The 14610-nt window shown below is 42.7% G+C and overlaps 1 protein-coding gene across 1 annotated transcript in view; it reads right to left on the bottom strand.

Moving 5' to 3' along the window:
* Snx9 (sorting nexin 9) overlaps positions 1-14610 on the bottom strand; it is a 77142-nt gene that overhangs the window by 16957 nt on the left and 45575 nt on the right. Inside the window, exons 9-12 of the mRNA XM_008839443.3 lie at positions 8335-8465; positions 4566-4669; positions 3639-3742; positions 1046-1123 (exon numbers count right to left, since the gene is read on the bottom strand). Of these exons, the coding sequence (XP_008837665.1) occupies positions 1046-1123; positions 3639-3742; positions 4566-4669; positions 8335-8465 (417 nt within the window). The remainder of the gene's footprint in view (positions 1-1045; positions 1124-3638; positions 3743-4565; positions 4670-8334; positions 8466-14610) is intronic.

Here is a 14610-nt window from a genome sequence, read left to right as displayed (position 1 = left end):
TTGATCAAAATGAAATAGCCCTCTTTGTCTTTTCTGGTTAGTTTCAGTTTAAAGTCTATTTTGTCAGATATTAGAATTGCTACGCTTGCTTTTTTCTTAGTGCCATTTGCTTGGTATATTTTTTGTGATTTTTTTGATCAAGTATATTTCCATATGGTAATCTGTAAGAATATGGAATTTTCATGGCTTGGCCAGGGGCCATGTTAATAATTCTTATATTGTTCCAGTTTTACCACCTATATTTCTGTAGATGCAGGCTGTTTTATATGATGCAATTAAGACAGCCTTGGGAATCTGCCTCATTGACATGACTGCAAGACCACACATGTAGCACTACTGTAAGACAGTACTCAGCACCACTGACCTGTATTGTCTTTTGAAATAGAAGCTCGTCAAAAAGAACTTGAAGGCCCCCCCCTGCCACTTTCCTTTGTGAGACAGGGTCTTCCATAGCCCCTAACTGGCCTGGAATCCACTATGTAGACCAGGTTGGTCTCCATCTCACAGAGATCTACCTGCTTCTGCCTCTTTGAGTGCTGGGATTAAAAGCGTGCACCACCATACCTGGCTTTGAATGGTTCTTTAAAAATGATAGTTTTAGTCAATTAAATGATATTCAACATAAAACATATTGAGTACTATTAGTACTTGCAAAAATGTCACATGCAATAAAGATGTCTAATAGTGTAGTGACAGCCAATGACAGTACAGAAAACAGGCAGTTCCCAGTATTCCTGATGGGATTAAAGGGTGGAGCACTGGGAGGTACAGTGTCTGAAAGGTCATCCCCCACCCCAGTTAGGAGTGCAGTCTAGTGTTGCAAAGCACAGTAAAGTGGCTAGTTCACAACAACCTATTACATATGTATGAAGAACTACGAGAGTTTTAAGATTCCGCATATAAAGAAATGATAAGGTGAGGAAATACTGATTACCACCAATTGATCACGAATATGTACATGTATTAAAATATATATTGTAATTCATAAATATGGACAGTTACATGTTAATCAAAAAGAAAAAAGTTTAAGCAAATAAAGCTATACCTTGATAACCGCTAGAACTAAACACTGCTGCTAGGCTCTGCAAGGCCTTCCCTATCTTCTGATATTCCTTGGGTAATGCTGAAAGAGAAAAAAGAATTAACTAATTAGTCCTCAGAGCAGACCAAAATGCATTTGACTGTTTGCTAACAGTGATTATGTCATAATAAAAGACATTTAGCTGGGCGTGGTGGCGCATGCTTATAGTCTCAGCACTTGGGAGGCAGAGTCAGGCAGATCTCGGTGAGTTCGAGGCCAGCCTGGTCTACATAGTGAGTTCCAGGACAGCTGGGGCTACAGCGAGACCCTGTGTCAAAAAGTCCAAAAAAAAAAAAGACATTTAAAGTGGTTCAAAATAACTTACATTCTTTAATAAAATATTCATGAAATTATTTTTCAATTAATGACTACTTTAGTAAGTTGTTTATTATTTTTAATTGATGGATGCTATTATGAAAGCCCCATCATTTACTGAGTTTGAACACATTGAAAGAAAGCCCATGGCGGAGAGTCCTAGTTTCTAAAGCCCTTTCACATGCATGTGGCCATCATAATAATCCTATCTACCAGGGAGATACCATCTCCATGTGGAGGGTTAGGCAAATGAGGCACAGTGTGGCAACAAAGGCTCCCAGGACCCAGAGGAGGGAGGTGAGTGTTCCTAGCCTAGGAGGTGATGACTGGGTAAGTGACCCCTAAGGTTCCTAGCTAGGATTCTAGGGTCACTCTGGAGAACCTTCAGAGTACATGTGCACAGACTCCCCTCGAAAGCCACCTGTGGCCTTTCGAAAGAAACGACTACTTGATTTTAGCTATAGTTAACTTTAATAACATGTTACACTACTCCTTGGGGTTAAAGACACTCATGGTTTACCACATGGAGTTTTCACAGTACAGATTAGAAGTTTGTAAAAATCTTTTTATAAAGAAGAAAGGAGACATGACTAAGAAAAATATTGAACAAAATACCTACTTTCTCTCCTCTAAGCCCCCAAACCAGCTTGAGCAGGTATCCTCTTTATAAATTTGGCCTTCTGTTTTACACAAGGCACAGACCTTCCAGCCATCACATAAGGATTTCAATTCCATAAAAGAAGGGGCTCCAGATTTTTGTTATGTCCATACAAATATGATTGTAAGATTTACATTTGACTAAAAAAAAACCTGTTTTTAAAGCCGGGCGTGGTGACATGTGCCTTTAATCCCAGCACTTGGGAGGCAGAGGAAGGTGGATATCTGTGAGTTCAAGGCCAGCCTGGCCTGGTCTACCTAGTGAATTCCAGGTCAGCTGTGACTACAGGGAGACCCTGTCTCAAAAAGACCAAAAGAACCCCAAAAAAAAACAACAAAAAAACCAACCCAAAACCCTGTTTTTAAAGAACACATGAGGGGCTGGAAAGATGGCTCAGCAGTTAAGAGCATTGGCTGCTCTTCCAGGGGATCTGGGTTCAACTCCCAGTACCCCTGTAGCGGCTAACAACTTTGTAACTCCAGTTTCAGGGGATCTGATGCCTTTTTCTGGCCTGCATGGACACTGCACACATGTGGTACACTTACATACATGCAGGCGAAACAGTCATACACATAAAAGTAAATAAAATTTAAAAACATAAAATTAATTGATTTGTTGTGATGGCCTTCTATGAATTTGCAGCCAAAATAACATTATTTTTGAAGTTTAATTCTTTCATTTATATTTTATTATTTTTCTCATGTGCAGGAATTGAACCCAGGGCCTCACAAACCCAGCCCTTCATTACACTTAGAGGACAGTGTCCCTGGATGTTTTGCTTACTCTTCCCTGGGCCAACACAGCTGCACAATTCTGAGGGTATAGGGAAAAAGTTGCTCAGCAACACAACAGTCCACACATAAAGGACAGGGAGAGAGAAAACGGTTCTCTGAGCCAGGGAGGGTGAGCAGAGCCACAGCTAATGTTCCAGGTCCCTGCTGCAGTTCACTGATCTGTCTGATGCATGTGTTGCATTTTCTACAAGTATACTGCCTATGACTAAAACAGGCACAAAGATTAAAAGTAAAATCATGAGCCACACATGGTGTCAGATACCTGTAAGTGATCACTGGAAAGGCTGAGCCAGGAGAACGAAGAGTTCAAATCCTGTTTGGGCCACACAGTGAGATCCTACCTCAAAAATTAAAAAAAAAAGTACGTACTCTCTAAACATGCAAAAAAGGTTAATTTTCATAGATTATAAAACTTCAAATGACTAGACCTTAAGTTCAAGTCAGCATGGTAATTTCTGTTTGTTTGTTTGAGACAGGGTCTTCCCCGGCGGGCCTAGAACTCACTATGCAGATAAGGCTGGCCTCAATCTCCAAGAGATCTGCCTGCCTCTGCCTCTCAAGTGCTGGGACTGAAGGTGTGTGCCACCACGTCCGGCCTAGCATGGTGTTTTTAGTGAGGTTTCTTGAACTGGCTTTGTTAGGGTCAATTTTCTGGTTTTAACTAGGGTGAAGAAGTAAGTGAGGCAAAGGGCTAAGAGTGGCTACTGGCTCACCGCAGTCTCTTCTGTGTTGGGGAAGGGTCTCCAGGAAGGCTGAACCACAGAGCTGAGCCTGGAGGCGGGGTACTCACGTCCTGTGCAACGTTTCCAGTGCTCCTGGCCCACGGTCAGCAGCTCCTTCACACCGTCATCCATGGCCTTGGTGAACTTCCCCACAGCCTCGCACTTCTGTTCTCTGGGGGCAAAGATGGTCTCAGTCACACAAACAGTGTCAAAGAAACAGAGCAAACATTACCCGAGGCACTTGTCTGCCACAGCCTCGCACTTCTGTTCTCTGGGGGCAAAGATGGTCTCAGTCACACAGTGTCAAAGAAACAGAGCAAACATTACCCGAGGCACTTGTCTCCTGCATATAGCCTGCTAGCCAAATGAACAGGCTAGCTGAGTATCTTACTGAGAAGAATTCCAGGGTTGCTATAACAGTTCATTAAGTCCTACCAGTACTTTAATGAAGTGAGTGAAAATCAAGCTACCCTTCACCTACCAACAGTGAAGATATATGATCCCTTTAAGGATATAAAATGTGGATCTGTGAACCTGCAAAGATCAAGGAGTGAATTAAAGAAGCAGGTTATGAAACAGAATGTAGGGGCTGGTGTACCTCAGTGGTGGAGCATGTGCCTAGCATGCCTGAGGCCCATGAGTTTGATCCCAAGCAACACCACCCAAAAAGAAAGAAAAGAAAAACAATTTCTCCATTGTTGGGCACTCCATGGATGTTGATGGCTCTGCGCCACTTTGTTTCATCAGAGTTTATTGAAGATAGCTAACATTTCAACCATGACACACTTTGAAGAAGCAGATCTTGACATGATGTGGTTAGATGGGACTTCCAGGGATGCATGATGCTTTCTCTTGCCAGCTGACTACAAACCCCACCCATTCCATAAACTCCTGTCTGACAATGTGAATTCCAGCTGCTGCAATTCTGGTCAAGACTGTGAGCCAAAGAGACGGATGCGGACCAGGGAGAAGGAAAGTCTGGCAGCGGCTCTTACACTTCTATCAAGTCCAAGTCTGGAGCCTCCGGTTCCATGGTGGAGAATATCATGACTCCCACCAGCTCGTCTTTCTCCGCCTTCCTCTTTCCAGTTTTCCATTCCTGTAAATGAGAACAGCATAGCAGTGCAAAGGCTGTCAGCAGAGCTGAGCTCTCCCAAATCCCCAGCAGAAGCAGGAGCAGCTCATGGGTAAACTGCCTCTTCTTCTCAGGAAGCAGCTTCCACCCTTTCTGAACATGGGCAGAAGTCAGCATGGCCCTGGCTCACAACCCACATCATGGCACAAGGATGGTCCTTAGGAGACCACATCTTTTGCAAGTGAATACACTTGGCCATATTTCTTTTGTAACAGCTACCAACATAAACACAGGGAATATAAACACACCTTGATTTCAGACAAATGTAACTTTTCTCTCTTTTTTGGTCTTTTTGAGACAGGGTCTCCCTGTAGCCCCAGCTGGCCTGGAACTCACTATGTAGACCAGGCTGGCCTTGAACTCACAGAGATCCGCCTGCCTCTGCCTCCCAAGTGCTGGGATTAAAGGCGTGCACCACCACACCCAGCTAGAACCCATGTTTTAAAAAAAGCTGTGGTGTGTCCTTGTAATCCCAGAGTTGGGGAGGTGGAGACAGGCAGATCCTTTGGAGCCCAGCCAGCCTAGCCTAATCTGCAAGCCCCAGGTCTTAGTGAGACCCTGTTTCAAAAATCAAGGCAGATGGTTCCGGATGGACACACCAACACACCAGAGGCTGATCTCTGCCTCTCTGCTTCCACAGGCAAGTGCATGTACAGATACACACACACACACACACACACACACACACACACACACACACACACACACACACACACAGAGCATGGGCACTGTAGACGTCCCTGAGGTCCAATAACTATCTTCCTCCCCCTCCCACTCCTCCCTTCCTCAACAAAGGTGCCATTATCGTCCATGACGTCTTCCTCCCTCTGTCCTTTCTTCTTTCTCATGCCAGAACCCAGGGCTTTGTGCTAGGCAAGCATTCTACCACATGCTACATGCTCAGTCTGCTGCTTTTATGCCTTTCATTCCTGCTTTTATTAAGAGTTTTACCAACCAGGTACCTCCAAATTACAGTTTTTACTTTTTGAACTGGCAAGGAGCTCCATGCTACACATTTCTTTGTGCTGGTTCTTCTATTTAACCTGCAGTTATGGCCCATGTTCCAGTGCTGTGTCCAGCTGTCCTTCACTCACTCCCCCGTGGTTTAATACTCTACGGTATGATGGTTCTTAATTTACTTCCCTATTCTACTGATGGTAGTTACCGGTGTCAAGTTATGAGTAAGGCTGTGACAGGTTACAGTCTCCTGGCCTGTACATGCCACATGTCCCTTTGGCATATAACCAGGAGTGGACGTGCTGGGTCTAGAAGTTTTGATTTTAGCAGATGATGCTAATAAGAAGATTCCAAATTGGTTTTTACCAATTTTCCCTGCAGTGGCTTCTCATCTCACCAAGGAGGCACTGGACATGGCCAGTTTTCCTCATTTTAGCCATTCCGGTATGAACAAAACTTCCCAGAAAAAAAGCTGCATCTTCAGCTGAACCTCATGCAAGGCTGATAAACTGATTAGAACTTCAGTGATTGTGGAGAGTTTGGAATGCTGCAGGTCCAGAGTCTAATTACCATTTAACTTGGGCCATCTTTAGCCCCTAAATAACCATTCTTTGCCCACCTCTATTTCTGACCTAATATCCTGGGACTAACAGACAAAAACCTTTTGGAATGTATTAAAGTAGCAGACCACCAGCTTCCACCAACCTAAGGCCTAAGAAGAAGCCCGTCAGATAGCAGCTAAGGTGCACAGCAGAGTTCTCCCAGCTCTGCCACAACTCGCCTCTCTGAGGTCTCCAGCAATGTATCTGAAGTGTCTTGATTAATGGCTTTCTTTGTTGTGTTACTACAAAAACTTCATGAAACTGTTACCATGTTGGAACACAGCATTTGGGGCAACCCGAATCTGTGCTCCCAGCCATGGTCACTCATCTTTGGCTCCAGAATAAACTATCTCTTCTCCCGTTTGAGATGAGGCTTGTGCTTTTTGTGTTAACACTGGTGAGCATTGAGAGGCATCTCATTGTAGTTTTAATTGGATTTCCTTAATTGTTAATGAGATGAAGAATTTTTTAGATATTTGCTGATAGTTCTCTGTGAAGCACATTATCAAATCTCCTAAGCTGCTGGCTTTTCAAACATTCTAAAGTGTACCGTTTGGTGGCCATTTATGTTGCAGTTATCTTCTGCTGAGCAGCTTGGTCTTTCTTTTTAGCGGTTCTTCTGATAAAGAAGTTCTTCATTTCAGTACAGCTAAGCCTGGATATCCATCTCCTAATTAAAAAACACTAACACTCTAGGGCAGGAAGACACACCTTCTAGAAAGGTCATAATACTGCCTTTCAAATCACCTGCAAACCACCTGCAGTTGGGAGAAGCTACTCAGAGCCTCTGGTAGCCGCCAGTCTTGTAGCTGTTCTCCATTCTACACCTGCTCTCTTGAAAGAAAATCTTAGGACTAGCATGGTTCCAGTGGTTATACTATGTTAAGTGCAGGCAACCACACAGACCGAGCCCTAACGTTTAACACTACTTGCAAATGCATCACTTTAACAAGCCAAAAATACTACAAAAGGCTTAGCAAGTAAATCTCTGCCTGAAAGTTCCAACAGGGTATGAGGTATGCTATAATTTGATTAAAGGCAAAAATAACTTCATAACATTTTTTTCCAGAGTCATAATATATTTAACATCTGCTGCTGCCTCTGAACTAACCCATGTTTTTACTCCTTAGTGTTCTATACAATATGTGACATTTGTTACAAGAGAGGTAAAACTACAGAGAAACATTCTGGAGAATAAAAGGATACAACGAGGAACACAGTGAACGCTTATCAAGAGAAACTATTCCTGAAGAAGAAATAGTGAAGTGCCAAGCAGCCTGCTCTGTCAATGAAGACCCGATGGACACTGAAGAGTGACTGTCCTCAGGAGCAGGCAGAGTGAGACTAGCATTTACTCTGGACTTAGAACTACAACTGTGGAAAAGGACTTGGCTCCGGGATGATCTCTGATTCCACTTTCCTCCATGATGCAAAGGCACTGAGAGGATTATTGTGGCCCATTCTCCTCTCTGTGCCCACAGCACCTTTTATCATCTGAGGTTTATCCTGTTTGAGTTCTCTCTCCTCTCTCTCTGGTACTTTCACATGTATGTGTGTGGGTGCATATGCCAGTGCCCACATGTGGAGGCTCTTCTATAGAAGGACCTCGAGTGCCCTGCTCTATATCTTATTTGAGAGAATCTCTCACCGAACCTGGAGCTAGGATGGTAGTCAACAAGCTCCAGTAATCCTTTTGTCTCTGTCCCTCATAATGCTGGGTTACAGGTACACGCAGCCATGCTTGGTTTTTTATGTGGGCACTGGGATTTGAACTCAGGTCTTCCTGTCTGTTCACCATGTACTTTTACCTGCTGAGCTATCTCCCTAGCTCCTCTATCTTGTTTTAAAGAGTATCTTGGAAAAAAACCTCACACCTAAGCATATTCTTCATCCTTGCCCCACTGTACACGGCTGGTTGGCTGGCTGTCCTTCCACACTGTATAATTTAGGTTTCTGTCCCCTCATTTTTGGAAGAAGCAACAAATAACCAACACCGTTTCAGCTCCTTTCAGACATAAATTCAGTGTGAACGTGGCAACACGCTTTGTCGCTGAGCCCACAGTACGCTACCTTCTCATCTCGGAAATTCAGGAACTGCTGGAAAACCTCACTTTCTGAGACCACGGGGTGCCGGCACATCCTTGTCATCCAGGCCTGAAGCCTCTCCATGCGCATTTTGATAAATTCTTCTTCAAAGCGACCTGGAAGAGACACACCAGAAGTGACATACAACTCCCTCTACAGGGGATTGTTATTCTGTACCTCCCTGTGACTACGGCTACTTGGTAGAAAGCTATTTTGTAAGAGGTGAATCACATAGATCCTTCATTATTGTAAAGAAATGCAGAATGGAATGCTCCCTTGAAGGATACTAGACTCTTTTAAAATTTATTTTTATTTTGTGTATGTACGTGTGCAACTTATGTATGTGGTGCATACGCACAAGTGTGTGGGTGCAAACAGGTGCATGCGCCTATGCATGCATGTACAGAGGCCATGCTGCAGGCTCTGCTCTATCACCCGGGGCTGGGATGGCAGTGAGGATGCCACCCCCGGCCCCACCCAGCAATCCTCCTATCTCCGTCCCCTACAGTGCTGGGTTCCATATCTGGCAGGCCTGGGGATCTGAACTAAGGTCTTCACACTCTTATTCCCTAGATCCTCTCCTTACCCTGGACTCTTCAGTTGTTAAGAATGAAATTCCAATTTAACACATTTAAATTTTGGAAAGAATAAAAATTGTAAAGAAATATTATCTCAAAATGGAAAACTATCCCTAGCTTAAAAAGAAACATTAGGGCAGTTTCTGAATGGGGGCATGAAGCATTACAGGTAAGAAAGGACTGAGAGATTTAGTGAGTCATTTTTATAAAGTAAATGAGAATTCTATAGTTATAAAACATGTCTATGAGCTGGAGAGACATCTCAGTGGTTAGGAGCACTGATTGCTCTTGCAGAGAACCTGAATTCAGTTCTTAGCACCTACATGGCAGTTCACAACTGTCCATAACTCCAGTTCTAGGGAATGTGATGCCCTCTTAGGCCTCTAGAGGCATTCCATGCATAGGTATGCTGAGATATTTGTAGGCAAAACACTCATACACATAAAACAAATAAGTAAAATTTTAAAAAAGTCTATTTATAATAATACTCAAACACAAGTATTTAGCATTTGAATCCAGTACTTAAGTAACTCTGCAGCCAAGTGTGGTGGTACACACCTGTAATCCCAATACTCAGGAGGCTGAGGCAGGTTTGTGAGTTTGAGGGCAGCCTGGCTTACACAGTAAGACCCTGTCTCAAAAATAAACAAAACCCTAAACAAAACAGAGTGCTCCCCAAAGATTGTAACTTTGTTTGCCATTTTGTTTTTGTTTTTTTAAGTTAAATTTAAAATAGCAAAGGCAATTAGCTACCCTAGAACTGACAGCCATGCTAAACCAGCCCTGAGTGATTGCTTCTGTTTTAAAAGTAGAAAGCTCTGCAGGGCATGGTGGATCTCTGCAAGATTGAGGCCACCCTGATTCACACTGTGACTTCCAGGTGGGCTGTGACTAGACAGACCCTGTTTAAAAAAAAAAAATTGAAAGCCCCACAAAACATGACACATCCAACATCAAATGAGGGTATGCCCTGTGAGGGCATCAGCTAGTCCTACTCCCAAGAGTAACAGAGAGCTGTACAATGCTGACAAAACAGCTTCAGCTGGAAATCAACCAAAGGCAACAGCCATCTGAGGAGTGCTTGTGCTGGAAAAACTGCTCAACTTCTAGCAAGAACAGCAGGACTCTGTGGCATTCTGGAGCAACTCCATCACTCTCTGCTCCTGCGGGCCTCCTCACTCCTCAGAGACCGTGCCAGGCGAAGCAAGCTGTGGAGATCAGCAGATGCAGCATCTCTGCTGTGGGAAGAGGCTCACCTGATTCTGAGTAGTGGAGATGGCTACTCAGTGGTAGCACTGGTGCAATGACGTCGTCAGAGGAGATGAAGAGGAGAGCAAAGGACCCTACTGGAGCCAGGCACCTGCTAGGCTGATGCTGTGCATCCACTGTGGAGCCCAGACAGTATCCAAACCAGCCACAGGCTCCTGGCCAACTCTGAGGCTGCACACAGATGCCACGGAGACCGAAAAGGGCCAGTGTTGAAAGCTAGGCACAGTGGTATGTGTCCATAGCTCTAGCTGCACCGTAGGCTAAGGCAGGAGATCACTTGACCCAGGAGTTTGTGGCACGTCTGAACAACATAGTGACACCCTATCTCGACGAACAAATACACCAAAACCCCAACAACAACAAATAACATTAACAAATGCCCAGGAGAAATAAAGGCCAGGGCGAGCTGGAAGTGCCCTGAGCTTTGAACACACTCCTGTATTTTATAGCTACATCAATAGAGGCAAAAAGCTTCACTGGTCTGTGGTGGGTGGGCACAGCCTCTGTGCAATCAATTCCAGGCTTATCACCAGTCTACAGGATGAGAAGTCTCCAATGAGTCTTAAATACAAACAAATGTAAAAATAACTCAGCTGCAAGAGAGATTTAGCCTAAGTTTCCTAGGCAAACACAAATAATGAATATTCTCAGCAATGTCCAGCTTTCGTTAAAAAAATTAGAGCTCTGCCAAGAAGTGCAAGATGGGCTCTGCACTGGGGAGAAGCAGTCAATACAAACAGTTCCTAAGTTGCTAGATGTTGAATTTGGTGGACAGAACCAATGCAATTTCTATAAATATGCTCAAAGAACTAAGGAAAGCATACTTGAAAAATTACAGAGCAGGAATCAACAGACTGAGGTCATCAAGGAGTCAGATGTTACAGAAAAAGAAGACAATGGAGGCTCTGGAGTTGAAAGTACAACTGAAAGGAGAAGTTCAATTCAGGGCTCTACAGTAGAGCCAGGACATGATCCGCATCAAAAGATGGATGAAGAGAAGTGAAGAACAGAGTGAGTCTCAGAGAGAACCACGCACACCAAATATGTCCTCGGGGTCCTGGAGGGAGGAGAGAGCAGTGGAAATGATAATTGAGGAAAAGGCAACAACAAAACCCACCCCCACAAATTTGATGAAAACGGATTTGTCATCTGAACAATGCAGGCCAGAAGGCAATGGGAAGATTCTTATGGTGCTGCAAGAAAAACCCAGCTAAGAATTCTGTAACAATTAACCTATCCAGAAACAAAGGCAGAAGAAACACATAATTGGACAAATAATGAATGTGAGAACTCCTTAACAGCATGCCTGTATCGAGTCAAATATGAAAAGTCCTTCAGGTGACAAAGACATTACTAAAGATATTGACTGGAATCCACAGGGAGAGACGAAAAGCAACAGACATGTGGGTTAATGGAAAAGACTCTACAGACAGACAGGCTTTTTCCTCATTTATTTCCCAAACTTCTTTAAAAGACTGAAGGAGACAGTAATTATAACCCTGTATTGTCACATTTGTAGCATACAGGGATAAATACATATAAATAAAACCATAAAATGAGAAAAAGGAATAGAGCTATGTTAGAGGAAAGTTCCTGTATTTTCCTGCAACCCAGTTAATACTGATCTAAATTGCACTGTAACATTTTTTTGTTTTGTTTTTTGGTCTTTTTGAGACAGGGTCTCTCTGTAGCCTTAGTTGGCCTTGAACTCACAGAGATCCATCTGCCTCTGCCTCCGGAGTGCTGGGATTAAAGGTGTGCACTACCACGCCCGGCAATTGTCTAAATTTTTATAGTGAAGTATATACCATTAAATATCTTGAATATTACACTCCTGTCTTCGCTTGTTTATTGCTTTGAGCATTGATTCAATGGTGCCCATGCTTGTTCACAGAGATCCGCCTGCCTCTGCCTCTGGAGTGCTGGAATTAAAGGCGTGTACCACCATGCCCGGCTCACTGTAATATTTTTTAATAAATGCATATAATATTCATTAGAGCATGCAGAGGTCAGAGGACAACTTGCAGGAGTTGGTTCTCCTTTCACCTTGTGGGTCCCAGGGATTGAGCTCAAGTCATCACCTCGAAACTGGGTTGTAACTGATCCCATTAACTGAATGTGAAAGTCATGAAAAATTTGTCAACAAAAGGTTTCTGAATGTGGGATGACCAAAAATTAATGAAAAATCAAACACATAACAAATCCATTGTGTTTTCTAGCAATGCTCACTGATATTACATAGCAATTTCACTGCAGCCATGGTTCTAAACACACAGCATGCACACATCACACCATGCATGCCATGTATTACACCAATGAAGGCTGCCTGAAAGCCCTGACTCAGATTGAGAGCACTGTAAGTTATGAATTGTAGTGTTTTTTATTGGGCATATAAAGTTTTCTGCTCTTATAGAAACATAATGGTCTAGTTAAAGAAAAGATGTTTGATCTTTTCTGTCATCATTCAATATGTAAGAATCAAAGGCTTGGGGGAGGCAGTGCCAATGACAAAATTTAGAAATGAAGGAGTGGTATTTCTTTTTTTAAAAAAATATTTTATTTATTATTTTATGTGTATAAGTGCAACGCCCACAGAGGACAGAAGAGGTGCATCTGATTCCCTGGAACTGGCATTATAGATGGTTCTTAGCCATCATGTGGGTGCTGGGGACCAAACCTGGGGTCCTCTGCAAGAGTAGCCAGTACTCTCAGCACTGAGTCAGCTCTCCAGCCCTGGGAGTAGATATTTTCACAGACTATATATTGTAAAAGTGCAAAAGAACACTATGAATACTTCTAACTCATATTCAATAACTTACATTACATAAATTACTTCAAAGATCCAAAGAACCAAAGAAAACTCACTGAAGAGATGGCCTGGACAGCTCCAGCTTTTTATTAAGGAAATTAAATTCATAATTAAAGCTTTCCCATTAAAAAAAGACATTTCAAAAGTCCAGATGATTTTCATGGTAGATCCTATGAAACATTCATAGACTAATACCAGTTCTATATAATCTACTCCAGAATGTAGAGCAGGAAGGATTATTTCCCAATTCATCTGAGATAAACACTATCCAGATACCCAAACTAGACAAAGACATTACAAGAAAGTCAGAGACCAATAACCCTCAGACACAAAAATACAGACACAAAAATAGCCTGATTATTAGAAACTGAATCTTATAAATATCAATACGCCATCATCAAGTGAGGCTTATCATAAGAATACATGGTTGGTTAGGCACCAAGAACCTAATTTACCATAGACTAAAAGAAGAAACATCATGGGATCACAATAGACACACACAGTAGGTGAGAAAAGGCAGCATCCCTCCAAATGAAAATAGAAGCTCCTTAATTTGGTAAACGGACATCTTGGAACAAACTCTAGGGTGAACATCCTATTCAACTGGGAAAGGCTGAATGCCTTCTCCCCCAGAGTGGAACAGACAAAGATGTAGCCCTCTGCTTACCAACACTAGCCTCTGCGTCTTGCTAGTGCAATAAGGCAAAAACAGAAATGGAAAGCACACTGTTTGAAAAGTATAAACTAAAGCCATCCCAGCCCCTTCTTGCTTTCCTGACTAGAGTGAGGTGACATGACTGCATACGTACAAAAAAATCCTAAAGGACCCACAGAAAAGTTGCCGGAATAAGTCAGGGAGTTTAGTAGTCATAGATACAAGGCTTATAAGTAAAACCAAAGCATCTCTATGTACAGTAAGCTGGAAGACAGAATTAAAAAAAATTAACAGTATCATCTACAATAGACCCCTTCCTTATGAAATTCTCATGTACAAATCTAACAGAACCTGTATGCAACACCAGACGGCACTAATGAAAATAAAATCCTACATTCAAGGATTAGAAGACTCGATACTAAATGTGAATTCACAAACTGATCAATAGAATCATTGCTATTTTAATCAAAATCGTAGCGTAATTGTAAAATGAAAGGTGTTTGTCATACGTTGTTAAGAGAAGGAAAAGGCAGCTGCGCTACAGGCAGATTATCTGCACATCACACATCAGATAGAGAACTGTTTCCAGAGCACAGGGAACGGCACAATAAACGCAACAATTAAAAAATCCTAATCAAGTACATGAAACGATGCTCTACACTACCCATCAATAGGGAACTGAAAACTAAAATCAAGATATGCTACGAGAAGCTTATGAGACTAGTCAAGCAAAATCAATGAAAACAGACATTAGTATGTGCGGCTAAAGATGTGGAATCACAGACATTTCTTTTTAAAAAATATTTATTATTTATGCCAGGCGTGGTGGCGCACACCTTTAATCCCAGGACTCGGGAGGCAGAGGCAGGTGGATCTCTGTCAGTTCAAGGCCAGCCTGGTCTACATAGTGAGTTCCAGGCCAGCTGGGGCTACAGGGAGACCCTGTCTCA

Source organism: Nannospalax galili, unplaced genomic scaffold (genome assembly GCF_000622305.1).
Source record: "Nannospalax galili isolate Female #2095 unplaced genomic scaffold, S.galili_v1.0 scaffold211, whole genome shotgun sequence".
NCBI lineage: Eukaryota > Metazoa > Chordata > Mammalia > Rodentia > Spalacidae > Nannospalax > Nannospalax galili.
The sequence above is the reverse complement of the archived record's forward strand: the minus strand, read 5'-3'. Positions and strand labels throughout refer to the sequence as shown.